Genomic DNA, 12957 nt, shown 5'->3' with positions numbered 1-12957 from the left:
GCTGTTTATATTAATAATGTGACATAAAAACCAAATAACATGACTACCATGAATACCAAGAATTATTTATATTATTTCTTAAATTACTCATTGCATAATGTTTTATTAATGTCTACCCCAACCCTAAACCTACCCCCACAGTAAAGTAAAAATAGTAATTATTGTTGTTAAGTCTCATAAAAGGTATCCCAAGTATCTGCATCTGCATCTCTTCTAGACTTTACTGCCAAACACAGAAAAGCTCTTCCCATGAGGATTTGCATTTGTGGTTAAAAACCAGCATAAAGCGCCATCTGCTGTTAAAAACCATGCTCAGAATCACTTCAAGAGAGAATAGCAAAGCATTTTAAAATTTGCTAAATAGATTTCTCAGACAATTTTTTACCACAGCTTTATTTCTGGTGTTCGTATGTTTGTGTGTAACAGATACTCTTCCTCTCTCTCTCTGTCAGGGTAATTGTCCACGTGTGAGCTCTATCAGTGATAAAAATGGATGGAAAGTTGTGAGAAATGCTCTCACCATCATTGGTTTTGAAGAGGAGGAGATACAGGTACATACACGCACGCACGCACTTTGGACATTGATTTTTTTTTTGTTACAGTCAACATACTTACAATGTGTCTTTGTAGGCTCTAATGGAGATCGTGGCCAGTGTTTTACATCTGGGGAACACACAGTTCGGAGAGGATGAGGAGGGAGAGACTCACGTCACCACTGAAGCTCAACTGCAGTTTCTGTCCCAGGTGAGTGGAGCGCTCGTGCTCAACATGACTTAATGTCCCAGCTCAAGTGATATGTTAGTATCTGTCAGAACTTTATACCTGTTTCTGAGGAATTAGATACCAGTCTTATTAGAGGTGCTTGTCTCAGGTTTGTCCTGTGCTATTGTACGCAGGACACACTGTCCAGAGGTTGTTTTACTATGTATACTTTTAAAGCATAATCCCAATATAGGTCAAATGCAGACGTAAAATAGGGTGTCTGGCAATTATTACACACACACACACACACACACACACATACACACACATATATATACATATATACATATATATATATATATATATATATATATATATATATATATATATATATATATATATATATATATATATATATATATATATATATATATATATATATAATATAATAATATAATATATATATAAATATATAAATAATAGTTAATGAAATAATATATCAGTGGTGTTGAAAAAACTATAACTAGATACTTTAAAGAAATAAATACCTTACAAAATTTAAAGTTAATTATTCTAATACTTTATTCAAGCTTAATCTAATAACCAGGCCTACATGGAGTCTGTGCCCATAGGAATCAAAAAAAATATCAGAAGAGGCGTCATTTTTTTTATTTTTGTAAGTGTGTGTGTACTCTACACTTAGCAACAAAGTCAGCAGATTTTGTTTGGCCCTGCTTACACTGTAACAAGTGTTTCATTTCTTTCCCACCTCACAGAAATATTGAAATCTTGTGTGACAATTAATAGCTAGAGTGACCACATCACAACTGAGAAAATATAACCATTAGTTTGAATTCAAGTGCTAATTAATTGTTTATATATACAGTTGAAGTCAGAATTATTAGCCCCCCTTTGAATTTTTTTTCTTTTTTAAATATTTTCCAAATTATGTTTAACAGAGCAAGGAAATTTTCACTGTATGTCTGATAATATTTTTTCTTCTGGAGAAAGTCTTGTTTGTTTTATTTCATCTAGAATAAAAGCAGTTTTTATTTTTTTTAAAAACCATTTTAAGGTCAAAATTATTAGCCCCTTTAAGCTATATATTTTTTTGGCAGTTCACCGAACAAACTATCATTATACAATAACTTGCTTAATTACCCTAACCTGCATAGTTAACCTAATTAACCTAGTTAAGCCTTTAAATGTCACTTTAAGCTGAATAGAAGTGTCTTGAAAAATATCTAGTCAAATATTATTTACTGTCATCATGGCAAAGATAAAATAGATCAGTTATTTGAGATGAGTTATTAAAACTATTATGTTTAGAAATGTGTTGAAAAAAATTTCTCCGTTAAACAGAAATTGGGGGAAAAAATTTTAAAAAGTTGAAATAACTTCTCAGTGATAACCCCTTCTCACATTTGTTCTTGTTGATTTACACACATGCAAAAACACAGGGAATGTGCCTTAATATTTTGTTCTATCTACAGCTGCTGGGTGTGGACGGATCAGTCCTGAAAGCAGCTCTTACTCACAAGAAAATAGTTGCCAAAGGGGAGGAGGTAATATCACAATATCTCTCTGTCTGTTCCCTTTCTGCATGCTTGAACTTTGCTAATCTTTACACGCATTGAGTCCAGCAGTAGATGCAGTCTGTGTGTCTGTGTATCTGTGTTTGATTTCAGATGATCAGTCCTTTGAGTTTAGAACAGGCTCTCTCTGCTCGGGACTCTTTTGCCAAAGCCATATATGGTCGTGCCTTTACCTGGCTTGTCCAAAAGTTGAACCAATCACTGGCCTTTAAGGTGTGCTCCTTCTGTCTGTCACTGTGATTTTGTTTTAATAAAGTGGGCTTACTTGGCACAGAATTGTTGTCTATCAACTATAGAACTATGAACTTATGCTTTTATGTTTCACAGGATGAGGTTTACTACTCCAGTAAATGTTCTTCTGTTATTGGTTTGCTGGACATATATGGATTTGAGGTCTTCCAACACAACAGGTTCTTTACTCTTTGGCATATTTGTGATTAGTATAACCCCATCTTTTCTACAAATACCATAGTTGGACTAGGTCAATGTAGCAAAACTGGCGGATCTGTCATGTTTAAGGGATAATTAATCTAAACTGAAAATTCTGTCATTACTTTACTCACCCTTCACTTTTCACAAACGTGTTTGAGTTTCCTTTTTCTGTTGAACACAATGGAAGCTACTTAGAAAAATGATGTAAATCAGTAACCATTGATTTCCATATTATATGTTTTACCTACTATAGAAGTCAATGGTTACTGATTTCTAACATTCTTCAAAATATCTTATTTGTGTTTAATAGAAAAAAGAACCCTATAAAGATTTGTAACCACACAAGTGTGAGAAATATTAGCAAATTTAAATTTTTGGGTGGGTTATCCCTTAAATTTTAATTTGAAGTAAAACAAATATTTTGAATCTGCATCACATTGTTGAAAACATGAAATGGAAATTATATTAGGGAAATAAAAATGAGCAAGAACACTAATTTGTTTCTCTTTTTTTATGTAGTTTTGAGCAGTTCTGCATTAATTACTGCAATGAAAAACTGCAGCAGCTCTTTATTGAGCTCACACTGAAAAGTGAACAGGAGGAGTATGAGGCCGAGGGTGTTGTGGTGAGTGTGTGTGAGGAAAATAACACAAACTTATGAGGTGCTGTGTAGGATTTAAATCAAACTTCGCTTATCAACACTTACATAAAACACGTGCACAAACACCTAAAAACTACTTGCATATACACCTATACTATTGGATATTCAAAACAACATATATGAAACTTACGTATATACATATAACTTGATGCATGCAAACAAACCTACAGTATACACACTCGCATGTACAAACCTTTTTTTTGAATTCCTTATTTGAGCAGATTGAGTGGAAAAAAGTAAATACCTACCTTACCTTGTAAATACTGTCTCACCAATAAAGTTAAAGAAGTGACATATAAACTAATTCATTTAATTTATCCAGAGAAACAAATTGTTGACATTTTTTTTAGAGATATGGAATCTGTGTGCCCCTTTTGTAAATAAGAGTAACATAATAACATATAATAACATGACATAAACATAAAATAATGTTGAATATATAAAAAATTCAGTTTTCTTGTAAAGAGATTTTTTTTGATATACAATAATAATAATAATAATAATAATAAAACTTTGGAGCACAATTTGTTCAAAATAGAATTGATTATAAAAATATAATGATTATATATGGGAAGTACAATGTACACAAACAAAAATGTTCAATGATAAACCTAACATTTATTTTTTTTAAATTGATCTTAAGCATTATATTGAAATTCTAAAATACATTAAAAATAAAAAAGCTATAAGGATCTATGCAATTCTGGAATCATTTTCTAATATGAATTCTTGTAATTTATATATCCCCTGTAAGTTTATATTCAGCTTATTATTCTCTATTGATTTGTTCCTTTTATGTGAAAAAACTGTAAGCACTGTATTTCTCAATTTTTGTATTCTACTGTTCTTGTTATGCAATAAACAATTATGCAATTATGTTGGGGATGGTGTCAGGGATGAAAGACAGAATGCCTAGCGGTTGGCCCATGCTACCAGATGATATTTCTATTAAAAATTAGAGCTTCATAATCATCGAAAAATCGCTACCTCAATGCAAGCACCCATACAGCTTTTTTCTAAAACTGAATATGCATCCTAAACTTTTGACCCAAAGGGAGCAATTGTCATGTGAAAATATAAAGTGCTAGTTCTTACTTGGATTTTTCACTTGAATTCTATTTGTGCAAAATTGATGTTTGTTGTGTTCTGGTCAGTGGGAGAGAGTGGAGTATTTCAACAACAAAATCATCTGTGACCTGGTGGAGGAGAAACATAAAGGCATCATCGCTATTCTGGTCTGTGTGATTTCCTTTTATTCATTTTTTTGTTAATCAACCTAATTACAGTACTTTTAATGATTAAAAAAATTGTACTCAGGATGAGGAGTGTTTAAGACGAGGGGATGCCAGTGACATCACCTTCCTGGAGAAGCTGGAGGACACGTTGGGTGGACACGCTCATTTTATCACGTAGGACCACAAGTTGTTAACATTGTTAAAGCAACATAACTGCTATCTGATTGGTTCATTTCAATTTACAGTCATAAAATGGCCAATGGGAAGATCCGCAAGGCAATTGGTCGGGAGGAGTTTAGACTGGTACATTATGCTGGAGAGGTCAACTACAACGTCAATGGTGAGGATAAAAAAATCAATAATTTATATTTCCATCCATAGTTCATTCTTCTGGTGCCATGATTTTTAATCTTTCTCCAATTTTTTAGGGTTTCTGGACAAAAACAATGACCTGCTATACAGGCACTTGAAGGAGGTACAGTGTGTTTACAAACATTAGATGTGCTGTTATGACTGAACAATGTGTGCTTCTAAACCTGCTGTGTCTCATTGCAGGTGCTGTGTCAGTCCAGCAATCACATTGTGAGTCAATGTTTCCATGCTGATGAGCTGATGGACCAGAGAAGACCTGAAACGGTTAGATGAACACAAACACATACAGTACGTGTGAACTAAAATGAATTAAGTTTTGTTGTCTCTGCTCAGGCTGCCACTCAGTTCAAGCTCAGTTTAGCTAAACTGATGGACATTCTGATGTCTAAGGAACCATCATATGTGCGCTGTATAAAACCCAATGATGGTAAACAGCCAGGTGAGTTTGTTTTTTCTTTTTTTTAAATTCGTTCATCTTAGGTCAAACTGAAAATAATACCTCTGTAAATATAATAAAAAGAATATAGATAGTATGTATACTACACATACACAAACACCATACAACCACTAGTTCAATTAAACAAACAAAAAAGGCATCAAAAACCATATACGCTCACCGGCCACTTTATTAGGTACACCTTACTAGTACTGGGTTGGACCCCCTTTTGTCTTCAGAACTGCCTTAATCCTTCATGGCATAGATTCAACAAGGTACTGGAAATATTCCTCAGAGATTTTGGTCCATATTGACATGATAGAATCACGCAGTTGCTGCAGATTTGTCGGCTGCAAATCCATGATGCGAATGTCCTGTTTCACCACATCCCAAAGGTGCTCTATTGGATTACGATCTGGTGACTGTGTGGGCCACTTGAGTACAGTGAACTCATTGTCATGTTCAAAAGACTAGTCTGAGATGATTAACGCTTTATGATATGGTGCGTTATCCTGCTGGAAGTACCCATCAGAAGTTGGGTACACTGTGGTCATAAAGTGATGGAAATGGTCAGCAACAATATTCAGGAAGGCTGTGGCGTTGACACATTGCTCAATTGGTACTAATGGACCCAAAGTGTGCCAAGAAAATATCCCCCACACCATTACACCACCAACGACCAGCCTGAACCGCTGATACAAGGCAGGATGGATCCATGCTTTCATGTCGGTCAAATTCTGACCCTGCCATCCGAATATCGCAGCAGAAATCGAGACTAATCAGACCAGGCATCATTTTTCTAATCTACTTGTAGCCTCAGTTTCCTGTTCTTAGCTGACAGGAGTGGCACCTTGTGTGGTCTTCTGCTGCTGTAGCCCATCTGCCTCAAGGTTGGACATGTTGTGCATTCAGAGATGCTCTTCAGCATACCTCAGTTGTAACAAGTGGTTATTTGAGTCACTGTTTCCTTTCTATCTGCATTGAGTTGCTGCCATGTGATTGGCTGATTAGAAATTGGCATTAATGAACAGTTGGACAGGTGTACCTAATAAATTGACCTGTTAGTGTAAATATAAAATAGCACATATATACCCAAATGCATACATACATAAAATAACATAAAATAAGCAAATTAATTAATTAAATTAACAATATTTTATGTAGACATATGTGTCTACATAAAATATTTCAGAAAAGAGTTGAAAAAAAAAAAAACATTTGTCAGTAATGAGGGTGAGCTTCTGACATCTAATTTATTAGAAAAAGTCATATAGAAAGTAGAGTTGCAAAGGTTTACCTATCAGCCTGTTATGAAATTTTAGCACAATACCAAACAATGGTGTTTAGATCTATTTGTGTAAATTAACTTGCATTGCATTGCAATGAAATTTATTTAAAGTCTCATTTATTTATTTGAGATTTCACCCCAAAGGTCAGAGTATGTCTTTGCTTTACATAATTCTTAATAAATTAGACATGTTAATTAATCTGTGTATATTTTGAAATGATCTACATTATGTTGTGTTTCTGTTCTACATCTGTTGTCTTGCTCTGTTTCTTCAGGTAGGTTTGATGAGGTTTTGGTCAGGCATCAGGTGAAGTATTTGGGTTTGATGGAGAATCTAAGAGTAAGGAGAGCTGGATTTGCATACAGACGAAGCTATGAGGCGTTCTTGGAGAGGTCAGGCTCTAATGCAAAAGACTTTATGATTACAGATGGCTCTATTATTTAACCACAATGTTTTTATTTCATACTTTATTTTGAACAGGTATAAATCTTTGTGTCCGGACACTTGGCCAAACTGGCATGGGAATCTCCCTGAGGGGGTCGCCACACTGGTCAAACACCTCAACTACAAACCTGAAGAATTCAAACTGGGCAGGTGGGTGGAGGGAAAATAACAGATGTAAATGCTGCTGTTCAAACATTTGAAGACAAAGAGATTTTATGAAAGACATCTCTTCTGATCACAAAGCCTGCATTCATTTGACCAAAATACAGCGCATTCGGAAAGTATTCATAGCTCCTCACTTTTTCCACATTTTTTTTGTTACAGCCCTATTTCAAATGAATTAAATTCATTTTCTTCCTCCAGATTCTACACGCAATACCCCATAATGACAATGTGAAAAAAGATTTTTTGAAATTGTTGCAAATTTATTAAAAAATAATAAGACCTGAAAAATCACATTTACATAAGTATTGACAGCCTTTGCTCAAAATTTAGTTGATGCACCTTTGGCAGCAATTACAGCCTCAAGTCTTTTTGAACATGATGCCACAAGCTTGGCACACCTGTCTTTGGGAATTTTTGCTTATTCCTCTTTGCAGTACCTCTCAAGCTCTTATCAGGTTGGATGGGAAGCAACGGTATACAGCCATTTTCAGATCTCTTCAGAGATGTTCAATAGGATTTAGGTCTGGGCTCTGGCTGGGCCACTCAAGGACATTCACCGAGTTGATGTGAAGCCGCTCCATTGATATTTTGGCGGTGTGCTTTCGGGTCATTGTCCTGCTGGATGATGAACCGTCACCCCAGTCTGAGGTACAGAGCACTCTAAAGCAGGTTTTCATTCAGGATGTCTCTGTACATTGCTGCATTGCTTTTTATTTTTAATAAATTTGCAACAATTTCAAAAAATCTTTTTTCACATTGTCATTATGGGGTATTGTGTGTAGAATGTTGAGGAAAGTAATTAATTGAATCCATTTTGGAATAAGGCTGTAACAATAAAAAATGTGGAAAAAGCGCTATGAATACTTTCCGGATACTGCAATTGTCAGTGTATCATTTAACACATTATCATGATTAATTATCATAGTCATAAATGCGCTGATTTGTAGCACAAATGGGATCACAGTTTAGGCTATATTAAACACTGAAAGAAAATCCCTCACTTCCGCACTGTTTAATAATAAGTTAATAAAATATGTAATTGTGCAGTAGTTTATTTTTCCTAGAAAACAACTTCTTTACCTGTTGCAGAATAGAATGGAGGAACTATAGAGGAACTGCCAATCAGCTGCTAGCATAAAACTGGTTCCCTCGATAATCCCTATAGGATTTTCCCATAGAATAATAAGCTCTGTGCTCAAACACAGTTCATTACACGTTTTGTCCAACCAGATAATCCTCACGCGAAAATATAACTTTTATTAGTTTTGGATCTTAAATGCAAGCGCAAGAACCGAAAAGCTAACATTAGGCTATAAACAGACTGCAGTGCCTTCGGGGAGCTTGCTTGATACGTCAGCACCACCCTGCTTTCGACAACTTTTCAAGCTTATTTTGCGAAATATGGTCCATGACAAAGATTTACTCTCTCGGTTTATTATATTATAATCCACACTATATATTATATACAAATACGCAAAAAGACATCTGTATAGATCTACGTGCCTTTTGGATAGTTTTTACATGGGAAATACATTTGCTTTGCTTTACATTTGTTGTAGAAGTTTTAAAAACACATAGTGTATGTTTTCTAAATGTGCCTACATAGTATTATCATAAGACATATTTAAATAAGTGTATTGTGCGTATGCATACAGCCCGCTTACCTTAGTGATGAGGCGTGAGGGACAGCTATCAAATACCTGCAAGTTCCATCAAGGATAGAGAACAATGTTCAATATTCTTTTTTGTCACAAAGTACAGTGAAAAGCAGCCCATACTGTCACATGCTATATTGTGTGTGAAGATAATATCGCAGTTATGACAGAGTTAAATATGTTCAGATGAAGAAAAAAATGACGGAAAATCAATTGATCACGTTAAAATTGATGTATTTTTACAAATGTATTCACACATTCATATTATTGAGAGCAGGGAAGAAACAGGCTGCACTGGTTAGCTGTATCTTCATAAAATCATTTCATTAAAATAAATGATTAACAAATTAATCTGCCATGATGTTCTCTACAAATGAAGGCATTATCTACACACAATATGATTTCCCAATTAGAAAAACAGTACAAACTATAAAATACTATTTCTAAAACTAAATAACAATGTCCAACACAAGCAGGCTGCGTTCCAGACCAGTTCAGCTCGATGATATATAATGTCTCCGACACAGCATGTAGTCCCATGTAGCAACTTGATAGCTACCATCAATTAGCGTAGCCAATTTAAAAAAATCAAGAGTGTGATGTAACAGATGTGTTTATGTCATGGAATAAAACGTGAAAGTATCTTGAGTTTGTGTTAGTCACGAACGTCATTTAAGCGATTAAACCAAAATCACATTCAAATAACTCATTGACTGAGACGAGGGAACCGGAACTGCTAAAATGCAAACAAATTGACGTCATAGTTCCTCCACTCTATAACAAGAATTAAGTAATAAAAATATTGAAAATGTAAGCGAGGACTGGAAAATAAACTTCTAGTTTATTAGCTGCTATAAGTAAATATAATTATTCATCTCTTATTTTAACAATAATGAATCTGTTTAGTATAATTAAGAAACGAAACTTGTGTAAGAAATATCCTAGAGTCAGAAGGTAAAAGAGCTGGCATATTAATGATCATAATTGAAAAATATCGTTGTTTGTTTTGTCTTTAGGTCTAAAATCTTCATCCGCTTCCCAAAGACTCTGTTTATTACTGAAGATGCACTTGAGGCCCAGAAGCAAACTATCGGTAATACCGTGATGATGTTACTTGAAATTGAGTATTCTTCTACTTCTGCTGAGTATTACTGTTTGCATTTCTTATATATGACCTCATGAAAATTTGATCATTAAAAAATAACTGGATTGTTTTTTTAAGCCGTCACTTTGCAGAAATCTTGGCGAGGCTACAGAGAGAGAGCCAATTACCACCGGATCCGGCATGCAGGTCGTCTTACAAATAGACTGAACACAGACAGACAATGATAAGAAGAAAATGCAGCAGCCAATCGGTTTTGTCTCTTTTATCTTGCAGTAATTGTCATCCAGTCATGGTGGAGAGGTGTCAAAGGCCGCAGGAAAGCCAAGCACCGTAGACAAGCTGCTGACACTATTCGCAAGTAGGAGACAATTTCTTGTAGCATTTAGAAAAAAATTAAATGGCTGAACTGAGCAGGTTTTTTAGCAGTTTGGTTGCATGTTTTGTTGGATTGGAACACTATCCTCATCCCACAGCTAAAGCTCAACCAAGATTGGTTCATCCAGTAAGACAATGATCCCAGGCAAATCTACAATAGAACAGCTGAAAAAGAAAAAGAAAAGTCCAGAGCTCATCCTGACTCAAAAGTTGTGGAAGGAGCTGTGCAAAAAAACTCCCCAAACTTCTCCAGAATTATCTAAGAGGCTGATAAGGTCACACAGGGAATGATGACCAAGTCATTACTGCTAAAAGTGGATATAAAGGCATCTGAATCATAGGTGGTCATACATTTGTCACCCATGGCTTTTCTCTCTTGACGTTATTTAGTTCAAAAAATAAATAATGACACATTGTTTTAAGGACTGGCAATGATCATATTGTTTGTTTTTTTTATCATGCCCTGATATGGAAAACCATTCAATTCAATTGGGTGTCTTAACTCCTTCACATGGCTTTAAATACTTGCATGTGTTAACTTGGGAGTACCATTGATTAACTAGAAAAGTAATTCATTAATCGACCACAATGTTTTTATGTTTACCTCTTTCTGCCTTCCTCAGCTTCATCAAAGGCTTCATCCTGCGCAATGAGCCTCGATGCCCTGATAATGAGTATTTCCTGGATCATGTGCGATTCTCCTTCTTGATGAAAGTCAAACGGAACTTGCCAAAAAGTGTGCTTGACAAGAGTTGGCCAAAACCACCACCCTCACTGACAGAGGTATTATACTGGACACTCTCAGAAAAAAGGTACAATGTTGTACCAAAGAAGGTGCAAAACCTTGTCACTGGGGCAGTACCTTTTTATGGAACAGAATTGTACCTTAAAACAAAGAAACAAATTTGTACCATTGCAGTTTGCACCTTTAAGGACATGATTTGCACCATTGGAAACATTCCCATGTTTTTTGCTAAACATTTAACAACACTTTTTACAAAATGCAGAAACACATTCTCCCAACTACAATATAAAACATCTATTTTCTCCAATTTTCACACAATACCTTTGTAATAACTTAAAAGTTCATTTAACTGACTTAATTTAAAAATAGAAAAATAATTGTGCAAAAGTATTGTAACGAGATAGGCACAATGTTTGATTAGTTTTACAATACTAAAATGTCTGCATGAACACTTGGCATATGCAGGCCAGCTCATGTGTTTAGTGGAAAGCAGACGCCAAAAGGTGTGGATATCAATAATGAAACTGTATTCATCAGAAAATGCTTACCAAATGTTTATTAAATGCCTTACATGTTTAATTTACAATACCTATAGTTTTGTTTTAGCAGTTGTTTTGTATTATAGAAGTTAATAATTAATGTTCATGAGTTTCTTTAAGCATATGCTTTTAAATGATGATTCAATGTTTTAATATGGAAATTATTCATGAAATCACTTTGCCTTTACAGTAATATTTATTTTCATAGATTTTGTAATAAAGAAGGATTTGTCCAACATTTATGTATCTGTTTATGAGAACAATTGTGTACCTTCATTTCGGTTGTACCATAAAAGCCACAGAACAATATCCTAAGAGGGTTTTTCTGTACCATATAAGGCACAACTTTTACAAAGGTACAAAACTGGTCCTTAAGGAACCTTATTTGTACCACCGTATAGCATTTTTTTCTGAGAGATAGTAATGTGTGATAAGTGGTATATAGTGTGATTATGACAATATACCATTGAGTGTTAATGGGATGAATGGACTGTAGTGGCGCAGTAAGTAGCACTGTCGCCTCACAGCAAGAAGGTTGCTGGTTCGAGCCTCGGCTGGGTCAGTTGGCATTTCTGTGTGGAGTTTGGAGTTTGTTCTCCCTGCGTTCGCGTGGGTTTCCTCCGGGTGCTCCGGTTTCCCCCACAGTCCAAAGACATGTGGTACAGGTGAATTGGGTAGGCTAAATTGTCCGTAGTGTATGTGTTGGATGTTTCCCAGAGATGGATTGTGGCTGGAATGGCATCCGCTGAGTAAAACGTGCTGGATAAGTTGGCGGTTCATTCCACTGTGGTGACCCCAGATTAATAAAGGGACTAAGCCAAAAAGAAAATGAATGAATTAATGTACAACTGTTGAAAATGAATACTTTAGTTGAAAATTGTTTCTGGCTTTTTATCAGTATAATAGTTATATTCACCTCATTCATTGTTATTTTTTGTGTGAGAAATATTTGCTATTGTTTCAGTGCATAATTGAACTCTCCAAGTAAATCAAATTTAATTTAATTAATAATATTTTTTTGCAAACCCGTTTGACCACTAGATCAATAGTGATATATTTGCAAATCTGGCATCTATAATTATGATTATAATCAAGACATGACTTGCTGCAAAAATATTATAGGCTTTAGCAGTCATTTTTAACTGATACAGAGGTTGAAAGGGTCTAGTGACACCCCAGGGTGCAGTGGATTGATCAGAAGTGACAG

General features: G+C 35.0%; 1 protein-coding gene across 2 annotated transcripts in view; it reads left to right on the top strand.

Moving 5' to 3' along the window:
- The window catches only part of myo1ca (myosin Ic, paralog a), a 52730-nt gene that overhangs the window by 30373 nt on the left and 9400 nt on the right, over positions 1-12957 (top strand). For both annotated transcript variants that reach the window (XM_056458347.1, XM_056458346.1), the window contains exons 7-24: positions 453-551; positions 631-744; positions 2196-2267; positions 2391-2510; positions 2625-2707; positions 3249-3354; positions 4545-4625; positions 4708-4799; positions 4871-4965; positions 5054-5100; positions 5181-5261; positions 5331-5436; positions 6997-7114; positions 7203-7316; positions 10003-10079; positions 10209-10277; positions 10365-10449; positions 11090-11249. In XM_056458347.1, coding sequence (XP_056314322.1) covers positions 453-551; positions 631-744; positions 2196-2267; positions 2391-2510; positions 2625-2707; positions 3249-3354; positions 4545-4625; positions 4708-4799; positions 4871-4965; positions 5054-5100; positions 5181-5261; positions 5331-5436; positions 6997-7114; positions 7203-7316; positions 10003-10079; positions 10209-10277; positions 10365-10449; positions 11090-11249 — 1719 coding nt within the window. The remainder of the gene's footprint in view (positions 1-452; positions 552-630; positions 745-2195; positions 2268-2390; positions 2511-2624; positions 2708-3248; positions 3355-4544; positions 4626-4707; positions 4800-4870; positions 4966-5053; positions 5101-5180; positions 5262-5330; positions 5437-6996; positions 7115-7202; positions 7317-10002; positions 10080-10208; positions 10278-10364; positions 10450-11089; positions 11250-12957) is intronic.

Source organism: Danio aesculapii, chromosome 5, assembly GCF_903798145.1.
Source record: "Danio aesculapii chromosome 5, fDanAes4.1, whole genome shotgun sequence".
In the NCBI taxonomy this organism is placed as follows: domain Eukaryota; kingdom Metazoa; phylum Chordata; class Actinopteri; order Cypriniformes; family Danionidae; genus Danio; species Danio aesculapii.
This window is presented reverse-complemented; position numbering and strand designations above follow the sequence as displayed.